Source organism: Dama dama, chromosome 23 (assembly GCF_033118175.1).
Source record: "Dama dama isolate Ldn47 chromosome 23, ASM3311817v1, whole genome shotgun sequence".
Taxonomy (NCBI): Eukaryota; Metazoa; Chordata; class Mammalia; order Artiodactyla; family Cervidae; genus Dama; species Dama dama.
In genome coordinates, this window is record NC_083703.1 from 79501958 (window position 1) to 79525248 (window position 23291).

The 23291-nt window shown below is 50.8% G+C and overlaps 1 protein-coding gene across 1 annotated transcript in view; it reads right to left on the minus strand.

Moving 5' to 3' along the window:
• Window positions 1–1593: 1593 nt before the first annotated feature.
• Window positions 1594–23291, minus strand: part of ZFP64 (ZFP64 zinc finger protein) — a 72009-nt gene continuing 50311 nt past the window's right edge. The window contains exons 6-9 of the mRNA XM_061127528.1: window positions 14060–14209; window positions 13867–13929; window positions 5236–5487; window positions 1594–2848 (exon numbers count right to left, since the gene is read on the minus strand). Coding sequence (XP_060983511.1) covers window positions 2157–2848; window positions 5236–5487; window positions 13867–13929; window positions 14060–14209 — 1157 coding nt within the window. The 3' untranslated portion in view covers window positions 1594–2156. The remainder of the gene's footprint in view (window positions 2849–5235; window positions 5488–13866; window positions 13930–14059; window positions 14210–23291) is intronic.

Below are 23291 nucleotides of genomic sequence, written 5' to 3' on the forward strand. Positions count from 1 at the left end.
GGTCAGGAATCAGCAAAAGACAGCCCTCCAAATCATGGCCTGCTTTTTGTAAATAAAGTTTCATTGGCACACAGCTATATCCATTCCCTTACCTGTTGTCTCCAGCGGGTTTGATAACGGGCAGAGTTGAGTGATTGTGCTACAGAGGTGAACAGAGTTGAATAGAGACTGGGGCTAGCAAAGCCAAAAATACTTACTGTCTGGCCTTTCACTGAAAAAGTTCCCCAGCCCCTGGTCCATGTGATGTCACACGGCAAACATTCATTAATCAACGTCCCCTTTGAGATCGATGTGCACCTTGCAAAACACAGCTGGGTGCAGAAACCAATTGAGGGCCTCTTAGCTACTATGGCTATTTCCAGTTTCATTTGGTGATAGCTGTATATTTTAAGTCTCATCCTCATTTCATAAAGTTTTGTTGGCATACAGACAGTCTGGCTGCTTTTGTGAAGAGAATTTAGTCATGGAAGAGCCCTTATGGCTCCATAAAGCCTCGAATATTTACTAACTGGTTCCAAGCTTTTTGCTGACCTCCACTCTACTGGGGATCCAAATTTGCTAGGTGATACCAGTGTGGATCCAAGACCCTTGATAAAATGCCTTCTAAAGAGGCTGATATTTTCCCTGTTTCTTTGAAGAGCTATGACACCAGAAGTACAAGGAACGTTTATATGATTTCAATCTTTGTGTTCCCACTTGAAAGGTCAACAGCCCTTCTGCTACCAGAACAGAAACACAGATAAGACTCATGACAAACGGCAAAAGGTGACAATAGAATCTGTACCATGCACCAGCAACCAGGGATGAAACACTTCTGAACAATCGAAAATAGCCATAAAAGAAAAAAGTTATTAATTCTCTCTGCCATCGTTTCTATCTTTTCCTCTTATAGTCATTATCACACGCCTTGAGCCAAAATGAGATCAGATTTGTTCAAACAAACCTTCTAAAACAAGCTCTGTACGTCTATTTCATAAGTGAAATAGTCACCTTTACAATCTATAAGTAATCTGTTTTCATATTCCTGTTCCCAGTTTATCAAAAACAATGGATCTATTCAGTGTTTCAAAGGCCCAGATATTTAGCTTGATGAGGGCACACAAGAATATTAAACAAAGACTGTATCTAAAGAAAAGACGAAAGCAGCTTTGGATAAATTATATATCCACTGGCATTCCAAGACCTCCTAAGTTTCGGTCAAGTTAAATGTCCATTTACAAGAGGCTTGGGGTTTCCCTTATTTGTTGGTTCAGCAAGCACCAAGTGCTTACTATGATGAAAGACACTAGTCCCAGGCTTTTCCGCGCATCGCCATGTCCCACAGCGAAGCCCAGGACCCACTGGGTCCCTACTCTGTTTTTATGAATACAGATACACAAATCTTGAATTTCACAACACAGTTACTGGCTGAGCTAGTGTTAGCTTGATCTCGGGCGCCACCTACAGATCAAACTGCATTTTGCTTCACTGCGGCACTGGGACACTCGGAAATCCTAGGTGCCTTTGCAGTGAAATTACCACCGGCTGGAGGGCACTGGAGAACCTCCACACTGTGACAGGCCACAAAAATGGAGTGTCCCTCTGACACCACTCTACAGACGAGCTTGCCTTTTTATTATAAGACAACAGATAAAAGGAACCACACAGAAAACATATAAGGCGGGTACTCTTAGAAACCACCACCCAGGTTAAGTAGTAGAACTTCTCGGGCCACCCCAGACCCTCCACATACCCCGACATCCCCTTAAACCTGCTCTATGTGTGTATGGGTCAGTGTAGTTTTTCCACGTGGTCTAACTCGTTTGTTTCATAATCCCATCGGGGGGCCGACCAGTTTTAGAACCGGAATCCATCGTGAGGGAACTATCCCTATTGGATAGAGCAGTGCTCAGTGGACCCCCCGATGTTGGAACCGAGTAAACTTGCTTAGGTGATGCTTGGAGGGAAGACAGATACGCGGGGTGCGGTTGGGGGATGTGTCTCCACAGGGCTGCCTGGGCGCCTGCCCTCACACCCCGGTGACTGCGGCCACGGCCTCTGCAGGCCTCAGCGTGCAAGCAGGCATCCCCGGAGCGCGCGAGTCCAGCGTGGCTCGAGGGCTGGCCGGCTGCGTTGCGTCCGGAGGTCCGGCTGGCTGACCACCCTTTCCGGGGGTCCTAGAGGCACTGGCTGGACTCCAGGGGCGCCTCGAGCTGCCCGACGGAGACCAGCGCGCCCAGCTGCCCGGGGGCGCCGCTCTCGGGCGGGAAGGTGACCAGGCCCGCGCTCCGGTGCTCGCCGGGGTCGCTGTGCTGCTTCCGGTGGCAGCGCAGAGAGTCGTCCCTGACGAAGGCGGCGCCGCACGTCTCGCAGCGGAAGGCCCTGTGCGTCACGATCTTGGCCACGGGCGGCGCCTCCCGGCCCGCCGGGGCCCGGTTCTCCGTCCGGGCCTCGTCCCGGTGCGCCTTGTCGACGTGCTTGGCCAGGCTGCTGGGCCGCTTGGTGTCGAAGCTGCAGAGGCCGCACTTGAAGGGCCGCTCGGGGCAGTGCACGCGGCTGTGGACGCGCAGGGCGGCCGCGCTGGAGCAGGAGTAGCTGCACTCGGGGCACTTCTCGGGGTGGTCGGCCCGGTGCAGCCGGCCGTGCTCCAGAAGGTCGGCCCGGTCCCGGCCCTGGAAGGCGCAGTGCAGGCACTTGAAGGTGTGCTTGATGCGGACGTGCGACTTCAGGTTCGCCTTCATGGTGCAGCGGACGTCGCAGAATTCGCACTTGAAAGGCTTCTCCCCCGAGTGCACGATCATGTGCCTTTTCAAGTCCGAGCTGATTTTGAACTTGGCGCTACAGAGCCAGCACTGGAAGGGGGTGTCCCCTGGCAACGGGAAGGTGCGTTTCCATTAGAGCAGGCAGGCAACAGAGCCCCCCACCCCCCCCCCCACCCCCCACATGCGCTCACAACACGTGCTGGCAGACAGCTGGGTCCTTAAAACTCCAGTTACTCCTCACCTCCTACCAGCACCACGTGAGAACACTGTGTATTAAAACTGGCTTAATCCGCATAGCAATCCCACGTGTGAGTGCTACCCCACTTTAACAGATGGGGTAACTGAGGCTCAGAGAGGTCACGTCATTTGACCATGGCCAAGCAGCATCATGGCATCCAGGTGCACCCTCTTCACCACACTTCTGGTTCAGATCTAAACTCACTTGACAGCTCAGATTTGGACACAGAAGGAAGAGGTGTGGTTATGCGATACAAAACTGTTTCAAATCAAGGTTTATAAACATGCTCACTTTGGTGTTTGGACTTCCCCCATGGCTCACACATGGAAGAATCTGCCTGCAACTGCCTGCAACGTGGGAGACCTGGGTTCGATGCCTGGGTTGGAAAGATCCCCTGGAGAAGGGAATGGCAACCCACTCCAGGATTCTTGCCTTGAGAATTCCATGGACAGTCCATGGGGCGGCAAAGAGTCGGACACGACTGAGCAGCTAACACTTTTACTTTTCACTTTAAGTTGTGTTATCACATCAGTTAACTGGCTTGTATTAAAGGTTTGCAGTTTCATACCAACAGACTGAATTTTATGAAATTAACCCATGAATATGGCAGCAGGAGCAGAAGACAAATCATGAAATGCCATAGCCTCCTCTATACTCCCTGGAGGGATGGCTAAGGGTTTAGTTCTTTGGAGGCTGTTACTTTAAACATCACTCTCAGTTGATTATAGGCAAAGATGAGATTGTTACATATCCTACACAACCATCCTTTCCCCAGACTTCTCCTACGTTCTGTTGGTTGTGATTCTGACTCATCTAGCATCACTCTCTAAAGCGAGTATTAGCTTCAGTGTTTAGTCCATCAGCTTGAGAGGTTTAAGGATGCCTTTCTCTTTGCCACTACCTCTCCTAGATTCAGAAATGGCTTTATTTCACTTGATTTTCTCACCTCTTTTCTTCCTGACCTTGCCAGAAACCAGACTTCTATCTTCTGATTGTCAGTTCTCCAGCTTTTTTTCTGCTCTCTGAAAAGTTGGTTATAGCCAGCAACCCCAGTTTCAATTCATACTGCTTTGTTCTACTGTTTCTAACAGAGCTCTTCTTAGATGCAACATTCCTGCCAGTGGGTGGATACCAATGAGAACTAAAAAATTCTGGTAAGTTACGCAAGCACTCTGTCGTCTCCAGGATTTGTTATTTGTTAGCCTTGGCACATTTCATGCCACTTATTTCCTGCAGATGACTCATAATCTGCAGATGACACTTCAAAGTTAGGAGAGGAGATCAGTTTAAGGACTAGACATTCGGTGTGTTTTAACTGTTACTCAGCAGTTTGGGCCATCATGCCAAGAGGCTTCAGCTGCTCCTCTGGCCTCTGGCCTCTGCAGCCTACACCAGTTCCAGGTCCAAAACACCCAAGGCCATCAGATGCTGGCTGCAAAGATTAGCACCCAGCTCTCTGGCTGCCTCCCACTTGTCTGCTGGGACACAGGTTTCTTGACTCAATTTTGGATGTCAGTATATGCCGGTCTGCTTGCCATTTGCCAGGCATTCACTGGAAATTTTAATTTTCTGACTCTTCTTATGAGCTTCCCCAATCCCCCTTTTTCTGCACTGTGATGGGTTGGTTGGTTCTATCTCGTTATTTCAACAGTGTCTCACACAGGGAGGGAAAAGCTTTTCTGCAAAGCCTAAGTTCTAGATGCTTGTGATTACATTCAGGTAATTTTGCTACATGTTTCTTTTTTAAATTAGAGTATAATTGCTTTACAATGTCACGTACAACAGAATGCATCAGCTGTATGTACACATATATCACCCCCCTCCAGCCTCCATCCCACCCTGCTCTTCCCGCCCCTCCAGGCCAGCACGGAGCACCAGCTTCCCGCTAGCCAGCCGTTTTACACGTGGCCACATGTTTCTGAATTAAGCCGCACAATCAGAGTTGACGTTGAATGACAGAAACACCTAGTTTATTCATCAGACTTTTATTGAGATGCACCCTTTGCTTCCTTCATGTTGAATTGGATAATCGCCCCCAGCTGTATTCTGCACAGGCAAGTTAGGAAACTCAGCTGTCAGACGTCCAGTGTTTTACTAGAAGCTGCCGTCCCGGTGGGAGAAACCACAGGCTTCACCGTCAACAGAGAAGCCCCAGATTCCCTTACTCACGCCCCGGAGTCATTTAAGCTGCCTGTGCTTCAGCTAAGCGATCACCGGTCACCGAGGTGCCAGAGGTGCAGAGAGGCGGGGACTTACCGGTGTGGGAGCGCAGGTGCACGGTGAGCTGGCTGGAGTTGCGGCTGGCGTAGGGGCAGAGCTGGCACTTGTACGGCCGCTCGTCCGAGTGGATGCGCAGGTGCTTCTTGAGGCTGCTGCTGTCGGCGGCCGCGTAGTCGCAGAGGTGGCACTTGTGGGGCTTCACGCTGGTGTGGCAGCGCATGTGCATGGCCAGGTTGTCCTTGCGGCTGAAGCACTTGGCGCAGAACTCACACTTGTGCGGCTTGTCTCCTGCAAACACAACCGAGTCGCGGCTTCAGGGCTTTTGTCCGTCAGGACGCCGGCAGAGAGGGCCGACCAAGGAGGCGGCCCGGGCCCCGCCGGCAGGGAGGGCCGACCAAGGAGGCGGCCTGGGCCCCGGCTCTGCCTTTTCCTTCTGACCAAACGCCTGGAGACAGGAAGACACCGAGGTCTAGACGAGCACCGTGGGACGCAAGAAGGGGTGCTGTTTCATTCACGGCTCAGAGCTTGTGAAGCCTCCAGAGGAGCAGAGATAAAATCAGGCTGAAAGGAGGTCATAAGCCAAATCTTGTTTGGGAAAAGGAGAGCGCTCCTAGAAGCAGTCGAGATCGGAGGCCGCAGGTGGCGGATATTGGAACGGCTCTCCGGCTCACTAGCTGATGAGCCGCCTGGAGAGCGGTCAGGGTGACTCTTCCCTGACTTGGGCTAAACCACAAGCAGCAGAGGCACCCACCCTCCGGGCTGTCAGGAAGGGAGGCTGCTTAGGCTGGAGAAGCACCGCCAACGCTCCAAGCATGTGGAGGTTCCTGGAGAGCAGAGAACCCCATGCCCAGAACATCACCACCAAACTGCGTTCCTCCTCCTCCCACAACTACTCCAGATGGATCACCTCCAAACAAAAACCTCCCCCGGAACCCACTGATGAGGGAAACCCAGAATGGGAAGGCATGCCCAACTAAAGAAACTGGACTTAAATAACTATTTGACACCAAAGCCAGACATGGGTCTTTAAAAGATTGTTTTGGGTTGTGCGTGGCTCAGGGGATCGTTGTTCCTTGACAAGGGATCGAACTCAGGCCCCCGGCAGCGGCAGTGCCGGGTTCTGGCCATTGGACTGCCGGGGGATTCCTCAGACATGGGTCTTAGGATGGCTCAATTAGAGGCAGAGTGGGACAGTGTCCAAAGCCGAAGAATGACGACATCCTAAAGCTTTCAGGATAGGGAGGGAGGTGGGAGGGGGGATCGGGATGGGGAACACATGTAAATCCATGGCTGATTCATGTCAATGTATGTCAAAAACCACTACAATATTGTGAAGTAATTAGCCTCCAACTAATAAAAATAAATGGGGGGGGGGGGGGGGAAAAAGCTTTCAGGAAAAAAAAGGCCCAGATGAGCACACAACTCCTCAGACAACACCGGATGGTAAAAAGATGGGAAGAGTACCTGCAGAATTCCACAGAAATTACTGAAATAAAACCCTGTATTTGAACTCGCTTCCCCGGTGGCACAGCTGGTAAAGAATCCGCCTGCAAGGCGGGAGACCTGGGTTTGATCCCTGGGTTGGGGAGATCCCCTGGAGGAGGGCATGGCAACCCGCGCCAGTGTTCTTCTTGCCTGGAGAGCCCCATGGAGAGAGGAGCCTGGTGGGCTACAGTCCACGGGGTCGCAGAGTCAGACACGACTGAGCGACTAAGCGCTCAACTTGAGTGGGAAGAGAAAGAAAAGAGAAAATAAAGCCAGTTGACAGATCACACCAGGCATCACACTTGACCCGTGTACATCACAACAACAACAAAAAGGTAAGTGGACAAGATGTGGGATACAAGTAATGAAATGGGAAGGACTGCTTTCAAACTGGAAAAGAGAAGGATAAAAAACAAGGGGCACAACAGAACAGAAAATAAGGTAAAAGTCAAACATTTAGTACAAATGGATTAAAGTTCCTGTTAAAAATGTTAGTTTTTTTTTTACAAGTCAGTTTAATTCTCTTGAAAAGGGAAAGTGTCAGTCATTCAGACATGTCCAACTCTGTGACCCCATGGACTATAGCCCACCAGGCTCCTCTGTCCATGGAATTCTCCAGGCAAAAATACTGGAGTGGCTAGCAATTCCCTTCTCCAGGGAATCTCCCCCACCCAGGGAAAGAACTTGTGTTTCCTGCTTTGCAGGTGAATTCTCTATCATCTGAGCCACCATCAATTTAGATGACTCAATAAAACAGTGATGGTCCAGGAAGATACAAAACTACAGTCTGAATTAAGAAAGAAAACAGAGCAATAACAAATTTAGAAAAACCTCTATGTTAGAGATGTGCCCCAAGGTAAACCGTTTTCTGTTCAAATATTTGGTGTCCTTCTCAGGAGAATTAGGCTGCTTGATCCCATCACTGTAGGCCTGGACGTGGGACTGGCTCTGCACAATGGAGAGGGGCAAACGGTCTTAAGAGCCGGTATCTTGGGAATCCCCAGGTGGTCAAAGGGTCAGGACTCTGCGCTTCCACTAGGGGGCACAGGTTCGACCGCTGGTCTGGGAACTAAGATCCTGCAGCAAACGGGCTGTGGTACTGCCCCAAACAGAAACAAAAAGATCCCCCCAAAATGAAAGAAAAAAACAAAAATGACCCCAAACTAAAAACAAAACGAGCCAGTGTCTGGTTGGCTACACTTGCTTCTCTTGTCCAGGATGCCCTGTAACATTCCAGATCAGGGGTTGTTTTTTTGAACTCCGTTTCAGGTGTACAACATAGAAATTCAGTTTTTTAAAGTTATATTACACTTACAGTTATTATAAAATATTGGATTTATTTCCTGGGAAGAGCAAGGATTCTTAATTTGGGCCCCGTGGGTAAAATTTAGGGAGTTTTAAGACCTTGTGTGAGAAGGGATTAAGTTTTATCTCCTTTACCTCTAACTGGAATTTACCAATCCCATACATTCCAAGGATTCATTCCTCTTATTAGAGCTGTAGGTTTTACCTTCAACTGCTATCTCCCCATTTCTCAAACCGAACTCATAGAAACAAGGAGGAAAATGCAGTTTCGGGGTCAGTGGGTCTGGGAGGGTTTGAGATCCTGTATTTCTAATGAGCTCCCAGGTGGTGGTGACCTTTTCGGTCTGTACCACTCTTTAGGACTCCCCTGCTGGCTCAGAGGGCAAAGCGCCTGCCTACCACGCGGGAGACCTGGGTTTGATCCCTGGGTTGGGAAGATCCCCTAGAGAAGGAAATGGCAACCCACTCCAGTATTCTTGCCTGGAAAACCCCACGGACGGAGGAGCCTGTTGGGCTACAGTCCATGGGGTTGCAAAGAGTCAGACACGACTGAGTGACTTCACTTTCACTCTTCAGGAAAGCAAGAGTAGTATATTAAAATACTACACAATGAACACTTTGATAGCAGCTGTATTTAAATATAGTTTAATGTGATTTTATTATGCTATTAAATTATGTTTAATATTATATATATGTTATATTATTATGTTATTAAAATGTTATTCTAGGAGGGCTCTGTAAGCTTCACAAAATTGCCAGGAGTCCACAGCAGGAAAAAAGGGTTAAGAGAGCCTTTAGGTGGCATGTTTCAGATGGGCCGCCCCACCAGCTGGGTCCTGGAGGGGAGACCACAGGCGTGGAGCTGGCAGTGACTCTGGGGGCACAGGGCTGAGCGAAGCTGGCCTCCGCGGCCACGGAGACGGGCACCGTCATCACAGCCTAGTCCATGCACTCTCCAGCCTCTGGGAAAAGAAAGTTGCAAGCGGAGTACTGTGGTCATGTTCTACCCAATTTACCAGCAAAAGCGTTTGCATGTTCAATTGTTTAACAGCAGAGGCAAAGAAAAAAATGTCTCAACTCACTTCAGGATAGATTAACCCTAATATCAATACCAAGGGAAGAAATAGAGTGGGATAAAACAAACATTGGAAGACAATGTCCTTTATGAGGTTAAATGCCAGACAATTATCTTAAGTGCAAAACATTTGAAATTCAACCATCACTAGGTTCTTTTATAATTTAGTCGCTAAATTGTGTCCAACTTTTTGCGATTCCAAGGACTGCAACCCAACAGGTTCCTCTGCAAATGGGATTTCCCAGGCAAGGAGACTGGGGCGAGTTGCCATTTCCTTCTCCAGGGAATCTTCCTGACCCAAGGATCAAACCCACGTCTCTCATTGGCAGGTGGATTCTTTACCACGGAACCAACAGGGAAGCCCATCAACTATCATTCTTGATGGAAAAAACCCAAAGCTGAACAAAACACATCCCAAGACCCAAACCCACTTCCGCAGACTTGAAATAAAATCAAACAAAAACTTCTCAAACATGACAATGATTTCCACAAGGATCCTAAGGATTTGAACCACAAATGATGGTTAAAAAAAAAAAACAAAATCCAAGTAACTCCCTGGCAGCCTAGTGGTTAAGGCTGGGTGCTCACTGCTGAGGGTCTGGGGTCAATCACTGGTTGGAGGGCTAAGATCCTGAAAGCTGCTCTTGCGGAGCGGCCAAAGGAAAAAAAACTCAAGATATTCCATCAGAGTCAGGAGTAAGATACGGATAGGTTTACCTTCGCCACTACTGTTCAACTCTGACCCAGAGCACCAAGGCACTCGAGATGGAATAGAGACAGAAACATGATTTGCATATGATAATCTACCAGGACAATTCAAAGCATAAACTTGACCTACTAGAGTACAGAAGGCAGCCAGGGCCTGGAGAGAACATGCAAAACTTCTCTGAAGCTGGTTCTGCCGCTGTCAGCCCTCTAGGTTCCCACACACCCCGCTGCTATCCCATCCTTCATCCTGGTCTTCTCCCTGAAGAGAACCACATCCTGCCTTGGGCGGTGGGGAGGCCCGGTGCGGCGAGGCTTGTTAGGTGCCGTGTTCCGCGATTTGCAGTCTTAACTGAGTACTTTTCAGCTAGCCCACTCTCGGGAAAACACAGTTCTCGTGTTTCTTTTGGACTTTATTCTTGTGGGCTTTTCACCTGAATATGGGCACTTCTGTTTGAGTGACTGCTTGTTCAGCTCCTTTTCTGTTGGAGCCATCACTGATTTGCAGGCATCCTTGTGTGTTCTGAAGATGACCTCTGCCCCACGTTGCAAATTTCCTAATTTCTTATTGATGTCTCAGTGGAAGTTTTAACTTTAGTCATGATGATGTCTTAGTGGACGTTTTAACTTTAGTCATATTTAATCTGTCTTCTTGGTGGACCTTTGTTAATTGTGTTTACCTGTCTATTTTCAGCATAAATTTGTCCTCCTATATTTCCCAGTAAGATATAGACTTTAACTTATTTAGGATATTTGGAATTTGAATGATAAATTTCCCTGTTAAAGATGTCGATTACACTACAAAAAGTGTTCTGTAAACCAAAATCCTTGGCTGTCTTGACAACAAGTGCGTGAGGGGTGACTGCGCAGGGTGCCTTCCCTACGATGTACCCTGTTTACTTGAAACAACAAAAAAAACCAGTTATTTCAGATTTGGTATTTGGCAGATGTTTCCTGAAACATGAACTGAGTGAGCCAGTCATGTCAAGGAAAGTTACTGACAATACTGGGATGATAACTTGTGAATTCTAGAAAGTTTGGATTGCAAAACATATATCCCTCACTACCCCAGGCCTGCAGCATCCTAGCTTTAGGTATTTCTACTGAGATTCATAATTAAACATGATTTTTCTCCTATGGTACAATGAAATGGATCAACATTTGAAAGAATTACAGAAGTTGGCAAAAGCCACATTTTCCCAAATGACTGGTGTATGAGTGTCAAACCAAGTATGGTTTGAGAGCCAATCAAGCATGAGTAAGGGCTATTCAAAGTTGAAAACAGACAAATGGAATTTAACAAGTTTGAAAATTTATGGATATGACTGCAAATTCTATACAGCAACTAATATTTAACAAACCACCATTTGTTGTATTTTGGTATAGTATTAACTGAAAAGACTATTGAAATACTCCCCCATTTCCAATTACATTACATGAGCAGCCAGATTTTCCTTTTACATTCCAACCAAAGGAACACATGGCAATAGATTTGGATACTGGGATACAGGGATGAGAGTTCAGCTAAACCATGAAATAAGACACGTTTGCAAGTGTATATGCACCGTTACTTGCTTTGTTTTGGAAAATAGTTACTTTTCATAGAGGCGTTTATATATAACGGGCTTAGTGTTACTCTTAAATGAATACATTTAAAGTTTTGGTTTTAACGTCTAATGTAGTGACTGTCAATTAAAACACACTTCGGGGGATCTTCAGGTTTGAAGAGTAAAGGATCTCAAAACGGTGCTTGGAAAATCAGTGTTCTACCTATTTGCCAAAGGTCCAGCTTCAGCCTCAAGCGGTCACCTGCACACACACACTGCCATCCCCACCTCCCTCTTACGGCTGCGTCTGAGAGGCCATGTGGTCTATATGTGAGCTCTTTTTCTTGGTAATAGAACTCTCTCTTTGTAACTGGGCACTTACCACACAGATTCAAGACTTCAAGCTCCCGGACTTCATTTCCACAGCCAAGAATCGCCACGCGACTAAGTTCTGGCCATCGACTGGGCAGATCCGGGCATCGACTGAAATGACGTGTGTAACTTCTAGGATGCTGCCTTTAAGGTGGGAGTAGGGCTTCCTAGTGACTCAGACAGTAAAGAGTCTGCCTGCGATTCAGGAGACCCAGGTTTGATCCCTGGGTTGGGAAGATCCCCTGGAGAAGGCAACCCACTCCAGTATTCTTGCCTGGAGAATCCCTGGACAGAGGAGCCTGGTGGGCCACAGTCCATGGGGTCGCAAAGAATGAGGACACGACTGATCAACTAATACAAGCCATTTGAGACCACACCAATCTCTGGGATATCCAAGCAACAAAATAGGACCCCGAATCCCTGAAACCATGGGGCTAGCCACCACACTCGCCAACAGGTCAGAAATATGTTGGCTTTATGCAACCGTGGGGAAAGATGCTATGAGCGCCCCAGGGCCCACTCCTGCTTTCCAGAGGTAGCATGGGCCTGCCCAGCATCTCCACCCCCGGCTCAGGGGGCCCCACCAAGGACAGGGCCTCACCTTGTACTTCCGTATCCCCCTCATGCTCTGTATTACTCCAGTGAAACATTACTCTAGCTCACACCTGTCTTTTGAGGTCCTCCTGGTACCGTGGCCATAGGGCCTGACGACCCTTTGCAGGGCCCGTCCTGGTCACTGCAGGTTTTGGGCAGCACCTTCGGCCTCCACCCACCAGAGTGGCACGTGCCCCAGCGGAGGGGCACTGCCTGATTGTCCTCAGGACCGAGTCACCCACTTTGAAGTTGCCTAACCCGGCCCCCCTTGATGAGGAGTCTCTCTTTGTTCAAATGGCTCCCGCGGTCTGCGGGCGCACCGCCATCATCCTGGCAGCCCTATCTCCCGAGGCTTCACAAGGAGGCCGTTCACGATCCACCCTTCCCAGGCAAAGCCGGCCCTTTGCTCTCTAGCTTCCACAGCCCACTGTCCATTTCCAAGAGAGACTAGGGGTCCAGAAAGCTGTCCTCTTGACGATGGAGCCTCAGGGTTTCAGCTGGGCATGTGGCTGCCCTTCTTGAAGGCATTTTTCAGCCCTGCTTCGTGCTTGGCACGATCATGACTGAGTCCTGCTCATTATCTGGCTAGTCACCGGGGAGGCCACTTCAGGGGCCTGGCCTGGGGGAGGCTCTGAGCCTTCCTCCCGCTTCAGTTCTCCACCAGCTGAGAGACCAAGGTCCAGAGCAGCTGCCTCAGACCAGGAGACAAAGCTGTTTGTTAGGATGCCAGTTGCATCCCACCAGCTGGGGACTACCTGGCTTCTTAAATTGTACTTGAGAAAGAGAAAACTCATTGTGTTTAAGTCATTTAGTCTGTGAGGGCGAAGAGATCAGTATCTCAACTCCTACAGGCTAGTGCAGGGTTCAACACTGGACACCAGAGGGGGGGAAGTTTCTCTAACAAACTGCACAGTGTGTGTCCGGCTCTGCGTACCATGCAGTCTCCAGCAGTGGTTCAGTAACCTCACTGCAGGGCCGGGAAACAGTGATTTTTCATGCAGCTGCTAATACATGATGGGCTTCCTCTTATACTATCTGTAGCAGCAGCCACAGGTAACAGACGGGCCGGGCCTGACACCAGGCCGCATGCAGTGTGCCTCTAGGTCAGTCCTTTGCCCCAGCACATCTGGTTTCTCTGCGTTCTCAGCAGCGTGGTTGCTCAGAAGGCCCCTTCCGTCCAGAAGCAGCCTCACTGCTCTTACCCATGACCCCGCTGGCCACAGGGCCTCTGCGCTGACCCTCCCTCTGCCCGCCTCTTCAACCGCATCCCACCCCCGTTCTGCTCTGTCCACGCCTCTGCACAGCAATCCCCTCCGCCTGGAGTCCTTCCTTCTCCTCGCCTGATTCCTCAGGCATCTTTCCTACCTGAAGAGCCTCTTCTTCCAAAAAGTCTGCCATCACCAGCTTAGGACAGTCTCCCCCCGTCAGTTAGCATCACTGCCTTTGTGACTTTTCAGGCCCCAGCGCCTCCCACGGGATCGCGTCCTGAGGCAGGGACCTTCTGTGCCAGGCTCACCAGCATACATTCCTGTTCTCGGGGTTTTTTCCAACACGCAAGTTTGGGACAAACAAACGGGTACCTACCCGTGTGGATTCTTAGGTGGCGGTCCAGATCTTTCATGCCATGGACAGTTTTGAAATGGCAACCTAGAAAAGAAAAACAGGTTCCCTTAACAGAACCTCACAGAGGAAGTCAGGAAGAATCTGAAATCCGGCGAGGCGCGTGTGACAGAGCCGGGTGCAGACAGGGGCTCAGCACGTCGAGTCTACCCTCTACCTGGATAGCAGCAGTTGAAGGTCCTCTCCCCAAGGGTCGCTGTTGGTTCCTTTGACTCAGGGGGAAGAGCCGCAACAGGGGCTTTCTGGACATCACTGCCGTCAGCGGAGGGACAAGGTGGTGTGGGAGCATCATTATCCAGTTCCGAAGCTGAAATCGAGACAATGGAAAGTATTACTTGATTTCTCAAATACAAGCACCATGATCGGGAAGATCCCCTGGAGGAGGAAATGCCAACCCACTCCAACACTCTTGCCGGAGAAATCCCATGGACAGAGGAGCCTGGCGGGCTTCAGTCCACGGGGTCGCAGAGTCTTCGGAGCACACAAGTCTTAGAGCAGGTCTGGGCTTATTCCACCTACCCTCACTCCTGCCAGAAAAACCCCAGACATTACGGATTAGAAGCCATGCACACTCTGGTCTTGACCATCCTCTTCACCAATTTCCAGGAAGCAGAGGGGACGGGACCAAGGAACATGGAATGTGACAGGGACAGGACTGTCAAGATCCAGACTTTGCAACCGCACCTTTCGAAAGACGTGGGGAAGACCTGATTCGTAAAATAACTTCTGATCCATCAGACCAGCATTTTTAATAAAATAAAGTATGAGAAAAGTGGAATAAGACAGTAAAAGCCCAGATGTTTCAGATGTGACATAAAGCTGGATGTTTGTTGAGTTGCTTTTAAATGCTCTGTTTCTGAACTTATTTTGACTCAACTCAGCGACAAGTCACAGACCACACCTTCAAATGTCACTGATCTCCAGGTTAAAATGCCACCGTTTCAACCTGAAACATGAAGGAAAAAAAAACTAGAGGCTAAAAGGCTTGAGATGGTCTGCAGTATCAGGACTTTCTGGGATCCTGATTAAACATACTGTAAAATCCATTTAAGACCCTGGGATGCACCAACGCTAAATGAACATTTAAGGGAAGTTTTTAAGGTGTGAAGATGAAATTAAAGTTTTAAAGAGTATTCTAGTAGTTTGCATGCATTCATGCTAGTCATGTCCAACTCTTCACAACCCCAGGGACTGTAGCCCACCAGGTTCCTCTGTCCATGGGATTCTCAGGGCAAGGATACTAGAGTGGGGTTGCCACGCTCTCTTCCAGGGGATCTTCCAACCCAGGGATTGGACTGGACTCTCCGGCATGGACAGGCAGGTTCTTTACCACTGAGCCACGTGGGAAGCCGTGTTCTAGTAGTTTGGAGATGGCTCTCTGTAGACTGCACATGTCTGATGTGCATCAAAATAATCCAGGGCAGGGCGACGGCTGTATGAAGAAACAAGATTGGCCACTTGTAACCAGTGATCGAAACTGAGCCTCTGGTTCATGAAGCATAACCCTCTGTTAGCAAGGCTGACCCAGGTGTTACTGCGGTTTCTGTCGGTCAAAATGGCCAGATTATTTCATATGGTTCAATCTAATAGGAAACTTTAAAAACTTCTACAACAAAGACCAAGTGCTCCTCAAAGACTATAAAGTGATTTCTCTCCAAAGAGATTTAAGACCCAGGTAAAAGGAGGTGCTGTCAATATTTTAAGTCTGAAAAGAAAAACGTATTAACTGGTTTATGAATTACAGCCCAGGGTCAGAGACTTTTGATCCCAGGCTTCCCAGGTGGTTCAGTGGTAAAGAATCTGCCAGCCAAGCGGGAGATGTGGGTTTGACCCCTGGGTTGGGAAGTTCCCCTGGAGAAGGAAATGGCAATACAATCCAGTATCCTTGCCTGGGAAATCCCATGAACAGAGGAGCCTAGTGGGCTACAGACCATGGGGTTCCAAAGAGTCAGACCTGACTCAGTGAGGGGGCAACAAGGGACAACACAGAAGGTGGATTCCAAATTCCTTGACAGATTGGTCAAAGCAAACCTTCTTACCATAGAAGCTGCAGAACACGCTGATGAGGGCGTAGGGTTTGCGTAGTCACATGCGAGCTGTGTGATTACCGGCAGCTTACTTAACCTTTCTGAGCTTCGGTTTACTTATCTGTAAAGAGGTATCACTGACCTGCCTCCGAGTAAGAAGAGATGTACTATGTAAATTTCCGGCACAGCGTCCAGCCTCCATTGCATCAATGCTATCACAGGGCTTCGGTTAAAGGACGCAGGTGCCATATCCAAGGAGCTGCGATGGTTGAAAGCCCCTTCACGGGGACTGAACAGGGGGCGTAGGCCTATGCCTTTCAACTGGGGGTCATTTTGCAATACCTGGGGACACTTGATTGTCACGATCGTGTGCACACGTTTGTGACAGTGGCGTCTAGTGGGTAGAGGCCAGGGACGCTGCTGAACATCCAAAGATGCACAGAACCCCCCCAAACGCAACATCAGAATCACCTGAACTGTGGGTTAAATGTGGTCTCCAAAGCCTCATCCACCTTAACTGGGGAGGGGGTGAGCCCAGGAACCTGCATTTTAGAGCACGCCAACCTCATCCTCCTCTCTAAGCCTTTGATACTCAAAGGGTGGCCCTCAGAGCACTAACACAAGCATGACCCAAGAACCTGTTAGAGAGGCTGAGCCCAGCTCTCAGACGTAGAGTCTGTGCTTTAACAAGATCCCCAGGTGAGGCCCATGCACATCCAGTCAGAAGCACAGCTCCAAGCCAGGGCGTCTCAAATTACCCATCATCACGGTCACCTGGAGGGCTTGTTAAGGTACAGGCGGCCTGGCTCCCCCTCTGGAGGTCCCAGGTGGAGCTGGCAGTGTTTCATTTCTAACAAGTTCCCAGCTGATGCTGCTGGTCTAGGGGCCACGCTTTGGGGCTTTCTGTGGGAAGAGACAGAGAAGGCACTGGCACCCCACTCCAGTACTCTCACCTGGAAAATCCCATGGACGGAGGAGCCTGGTAGGCTGCAGTCCATGGGGTCATTAAGAGTCGGGCACAACTGAGCGACTTCCCTTTCACTTTTCACTTTCATGCATTGGAGAAGGAAATGGCAACCCACTCCAGTGTTCTTGCCTGGAGGATCCCAGGGATGGGGGAGCCTGGTGGGCTGCCGTCTATGGGGTCGCAGAGTCAGACATGACTGAAGCGACTTAGCAGCAGCAGCGGGAAGGGAACCGGGCTCAGAGATGCTGCTCAAGGCTGCTGGGCAGAAGTTCTCAGCGAATCAGAACCCACACTTGGCAGGTCTGAAGTCCATCACTGTGCCTCTCAGAGGAAGACGAAACCTTGCATTGCTTAGCAATTTTCGTGTTAAAGAAAGCAAGCCATTAAGCTCCTGAGGGTTTTTAGTCCCACTGAAACCAAAGAAGACTGGAAAGCTGAAAAGCTAAGACTCGAAAGCTAAGTAGGAGGCTGTGAAGCCCAGTGGTTTACGAAACTGCCTGGGAAACCAGCTGATAAGTTCCAGATTCCAATTCTATTCTTTATTGACCCTGGTGGAGTTCCTCAACTTTCCTGTTCCTCAGTTTCCAGATTTATAAAATGAGGACTTTGGTCCCCATTTCCCAGGTTTAGACGAATATTAAATTCCTTAACATACTTTCGTAGAAGAACCTTCCGAGTCAGCACTATACAAATGCTCTTGGTTGTATCCACTGATGTGCGCAGACATGAGCCACCAAATTCCCAGGGAGAGGAAAACAGCTCACAGTGCTAATGTGAAGGCAGGCAGAAGGGAGACTTTCGGGTTAAAGCTCTCAGAAAACTGTGCCCAAGGCTACAAAGGGTCACCCAGGCAGAAAACGGCAGAGCTTCAGAGGCGCTTCCTTCTTCCAGGAAAGTAAGGAAGGTGGGAAGCCTGCTCTCCCGAGACCGGCGCAGCTGGGGCAGAGACCCTTCTAGACTGGAGGAGGATGGTGAGAACTCAGGGTAGCAGAGTGGCCCTTCAAACCTTTTGAGAAACTGCAGGTGTCCTTTTGGTAAGGCTGTGTTCCTGCCTCAGTTTCTCTCTGGTGGTGACTGAAGTCTACCAATTGACCCGTGTCACTCTATCTCCTCCAGAAGCCACATGAGTTGCAACGACACCTGCAAACTAACAGCAGCCCAACTTTAAAAACGGCTTCCTAGTAGAGGATCCACCTGCCAATGCAGGAGATGCAGGGGTGTGGGTTTGATCCCTAGGTCGGGATGATCCCCTGGAGGAGGAAATGGAAGGAAACTGCACCCCACTCCAGTCTTCTTGCCTGGAAGATGCCATGGACAGAGGAGCCTGGTGGGCTACAGTCCACGGGGTCGAAGAAAGTCAGACACACTTAGCAACTGACCACACACACACGCATGCACAACCTTAAAAAAGGGGGGGGGGCTCTAGCTCAACTTCATAACAGACCTGAGGCAAGTGCAGGGGAACGTCAGTTACAGGGCTGTTTTTCTCTGCAGCGGGGGCGGGTGTTGAGGGGCCCTGGCACCCCCCAGTGCCACACAACACAGAACAGCCTCCCCAACTCCTCCAAACACAGAGCAAGGCTCCAGGAGGTTGCCCTCCAAGCGCTGTTTGCAGAAGTAAAAAGTAGCCCATAGCACTCACTTTGAACAGCCTGTGTTCCTTCAAGAACAGTCTTATGTTATCGCTACCCCCACAAGACTCAGCATCCCCAGTACCCCCACAATTCTTTTTTACAGAGGACCCTGGTTCTTCCTGCCTATCTGCACTCTAGACCTTGAGCACAGAGACGGGGTGTTTGGGTTGCAGAAGTTTCACCCAGCCAAGCTTCACTTCTAAACACAAACCAGGAGTTTAGGAGTGGCTCTGTTGAGCTGGTTCTCTCCTCACCGCCTCCCTGGGGGCAGAGTGGTCATCAGAGCCCACCAGACACCTGCTGCTGGAGGTCTGGCCCTTCTCGCAGAGGAGACCAGATCCCGCCTCTCCCTTTCGGAGCCAGGAAAATGCCGGGGCGGGGGGGGGGGGGGGGGAGGGAAGGAGGGAGAAGGGGAGAAAGTTCCAGTGAGGGCTCTCACCAGCTCCAGGCTAAGCAAAAGTCAGCAACTCTCCGCGGGGGTGGGTGGGTTGGGGTGGGGAAGAGAGACCTGAAATAGGAACCTACATGGTCTTATCTGAGGACAAGATAATCACAACGGGAAGCGCCTTAGAAATGCAGATTCCCCGACTCCACTCCACCCCTGGCATTCCAGGAGCGCAGGGTGGAAGCCGGAGGAATCTAGCGAGTTCTCAAAGCTCCCCACCCGCAGGGTCTTCGGAAGCAGAGGCTGCCTTGGGGCACTCAGGGTAGCCCAGGGTCTCCAAGCTTCTCCCGGAACCCCTCTAACCTTACACCCCACCACCGCGCTGACCCCGCTCCCAAACCATGGCGCCACTTCGCTCAGAGTAAAAGTCGACATCCTTACTGGAGCCCGGGACCCCCGTCCCTTCTCAGACCTCCGTCGGACCCCCACCCCCCCCCCCTCCCCAGCTCCAGCCTCCCTATCGCCCTCGGCCGTCTCTACCGCTCGCTCAAAGCCTCCGGAGTTTTCCTCGACGGTGCCACCTCCGCCGAGAGGCCGTCCCCGGGCAGCACCCCGGCCCCTCCCAGCGCTCACCCCTAACACGCTGCACGCGCCACCGCTTTATCTCGGGGGCCACCGCTCCGGTCCCCAGCGGCCTCGAGCTCCAGGAGGACGGCTGGTCGCAGAGCCTCCGCTCCAGCACCTCCCCCCAACACCCAGCAAGACGCCTGGGATCTCGGAACGCCCACCTCCGAGGCGCACATCCCCAGCCCGGCGCCAAGGAGGCCCGGCACGCCGAAGGCTGCCTCGGGAGGGATCTCAGAGCATCCTTCCAAGGTGTCCGAGGAATGAACCGTCATCGAATAGCGCTTGGGGGGCTGGGGAGCAGGAGTGGTTGCAAGAGAGCGACTCGGGGAGCGACATAATCTACCCGAGAAGGGTCAATTTACAAGGGGGTGTGTGTGTAACTTACAAAGGCAAGGGTAACAAGGTCTGAGCCCCAGAACTCGAGTTGGAAGCCTCACCGCCACCGCCACACCACCCGAGCCTGATGGCCGGGAGCTCGCACCCGCGCGGGTCTGCGGAAAGTCCGAGAAAACCGCCCCCAGCCCCGGAATCCGCGGCGCCACTCACCCGGCTCCCCCTCCGCCTCCCGGGCCGCCTCGGCGAACTCCCGGATCGCCGGCTGCGGCTGCTCGGAGCTGAGATGCTGGGGCCTGGCCTGCTTGCGCCGCGACATGGCGTGAGGATCGGGGCTCCGGCGACTCCCTGCGAGCGGCCAGCCTCACACAGCCAATTGCCGGAGTTCGGGAGTTAACCCGGCTCGGCCGGAGCGCGCACGTCCCGGCAATCCTGCTCATCAACCCAGCGGGACGGTTTATCAGGAGCCGCGGCGGCGGACTGGCCTGCAGCCAAGACCTCGGGACTCTCGGGGAAGCGCGGGGCGCACCCGGGCAGCCCGCACCGGCTGGGAGCTCGTTAGAAATGCAGACTCTCGGGCTCCACCCCAGACCCGCGGAATCAGAATCTGCATTTTAACAAGCTCCCCAGGTGATTCGCATGCACATTAAAGTTTGAGAAACCGTGTCTGCATTTTAACGAGGTCCCCAGGTGATTCGTTTGCCCATTAAAATTTTAGAAGCACAGCTCTCCTGCAACTTAATGTGCGCGCGAATCACTGGGGATCTCGTTAAAATGCAGATTCTGACTCAGTGGGTCTGGGGTGGGGCCTGAGCTTCTGTATTTCTAACGAGTTCCCAGGTGAGGCGGCTGCCGCCCAGGCAGCGCTGTTAGATTCTGGCTTAATTGGCCTGGACTGAACCCTGGGCATTGGTGTGTATATATATTTAAAAAAAAAAAAAATTTTTTTTTTTTTTAAACTCCCCAGGTTATTCTGAAGTGCAGTCAAGGTTGGGAAGCACGACCTCCACTCGTGGCTGCGTATTCGAATTTAAAATTTAAATTAGGCTACAATTGAAGGGTGAACCCACGGGTCCTGGAAGAGCCGGGTAAAAATGCAGATTCCGCAAGTTTTCGCTTCAGGCAGCAGGGCCCAGGAATCTGCATTTCTACGCAGCGTCTTTCCCATCCTCCCCGCTCCTCGCCCGGCCCCGGGACTCCGGCGCCCGGGGTCCGAGACCACACGGAGGAAGCCTGGGGCGCACAGCGGGGCGGACCCCGCCCGGCAGGTGACCGAGGCGTGGTCCTGGGGGCGGGCGGGGTTGAGCTAATTGGCGTTCGTGCTCAGACTGGCTGGGTCTTGATGAGACCCGAGGGGACCCTTCCTGGCCCCACGTAAACGACATCCGACCAGGAGCAGGAAGCCACCTACGAGCCCCAGGTGTTCGCGCTCTGCAGTTGGGGAGTCACTTACGGCGGAGCTGTGCCCGGAGCTTGCCCGAACCTGAGACTCACGTCGGGGCTGTGGTTAAAAAGACGGGTTCGGCGCTGAACCCGTGGGGGCGGGGCCTGGGCATCCCTATTTCTAACGCAGCCGCGGGTGAGTTTGTCTTCTGCGGCTGGTCCCGCCCCGTGCGGTTTCCGCTTCATCCTGTAATTCACCTTTTGTGAAGTTTACCCTTGACAAACCCTACTGCCTGCGAGAAGCACATTTTTATATTTCTCAAAGACAGAGCTCAATTTTCCTCACATTTCCTGTTGATTTTCAAGTTGTAGATTGATTGTCAAGAGGTCTGTGTAAAGCCCGGTGAAGTCACTCAAGGTTAAATTTTCACGACGTTTTTAAAAGCAACTTTTAAAGTTTTCTCTGGGATGTGTGCCTATGTGCACATACGGTGGCCGTGGCGGGTCAGTGGCCAGTCGTGTCCGACTCGTTCGGCCCCCTGGGCTGTAGCCCGCCAGTCTCCCCGTCAATGGAATTTCCCAGGCAAGGACACCGGTGTGGGCTGCCCTCTCCTTCTCCAGGGGATCTTCCCGGCCCAGGGGCCGAACCCGCGTCTCCTGCATCGCACTGAAGGCAGACTTTACTGACTGAGCCACGAGGGAAGCCCCGGGCACACAGAGGCAAAGCCATTTCAGAACACCCATGTGAGCCTGTGTTTTGTCTGTGTCCTTTTGGAATGTCTCAGAAGGGTTATGAGGTGGCACTTGTTGCCTCTTGTTGTTCAGTTGCTCAGTTGTGTCCCACTCTTTGAGACCCCGTGGACTGCAGCACGCCAGGCCTCCCTGTCTTTCACTACCTCCCAGAGTTTGCTCAAACTCATGTCCATTGAGTCAATGATGCCATCCAACCATCTCACCTTCTGTCGTCCCCTTCTGCCCTCAATCTTTCCCAGCATCAGAGTCTTTTCCAATGAGTTGGCTCTTCGCATTAGGTAGCTTAAATATTGGAGCTTCAGCATCCGTCCTTCCAGTGAATGTTCAATGTTGGTTTCCTTTACGATTAACTGGTTTGATCTCCTTGCAGTCCAAGGGACTCTGAAGAGTCTTCTCCAACATCACTGTTTGAAAGCATCCTTTCTTCGGCCCTCAGCTTTCTTTATGATCCAACTCTCACGTCCATACATGACCACTGGAAAAATCATAGCTGTGACTAAATGGTCGTTTGTCGGCAAAGTGATGTCTCTGCTAATTTTTAATATGCTGTCTATGTTTGTCATAGCTTTTCTTCCAAGGAGCAAGTGTCTTTTAATTTCATGACTGCAGTCACTGTCCACAGTGATTTTGGAGCCCAAGAAAATAAAGTCTGTCACTTTTCCATTGTTTTCCCCATCTATTTGCCATGAAGTGATGAGACCAGATGCCGTGATCTCAGTTTTTTGAATGTTAAGTTTTAAGCCAGCTTTTTTACACTCCTCTTTTACCTTCATCAAGAGGCTCTTTGGTTCCTCTCTGCTTTCTGCCATTAGGGTTGCCTCTGGGGAAGCTGAAAGAGGAAATGCATGCAACCTGGAGGTGGGGAGAGGTCTGACAGCGCTCTGCCACCCGAGGTGTGTGCCTGTGTTTGTATTTGCTCTGGATGGAGATCATTTCTTCAGCTCAGGTCACAGAATTGGGTTAGCGCATCTTTGGTATCAACACATGTCCCGCTGTCATCCATGATGTGTCGCGCTGGCCTGCATTTGTTTGGTTGCTTGTTTGTTCCTTGGCTTATTATGATATGATTAATACCAGGGAACCCACAACCCCGGCGTGCCAGGACCTTAACCATGACCTGCATTTCTCATATACCTTCCTTAACCCCTCCCCCAATTTAATAGCCATCAGCCGAAACCCTCCATTCTTCATTTCTTTGCCTTTTTTTCCCCTTGGCAAGTTTTTTTCTTTTTGCACCTACACGTATTCCTTAAATCTTAATTTTTCAAGAACTTCATTAA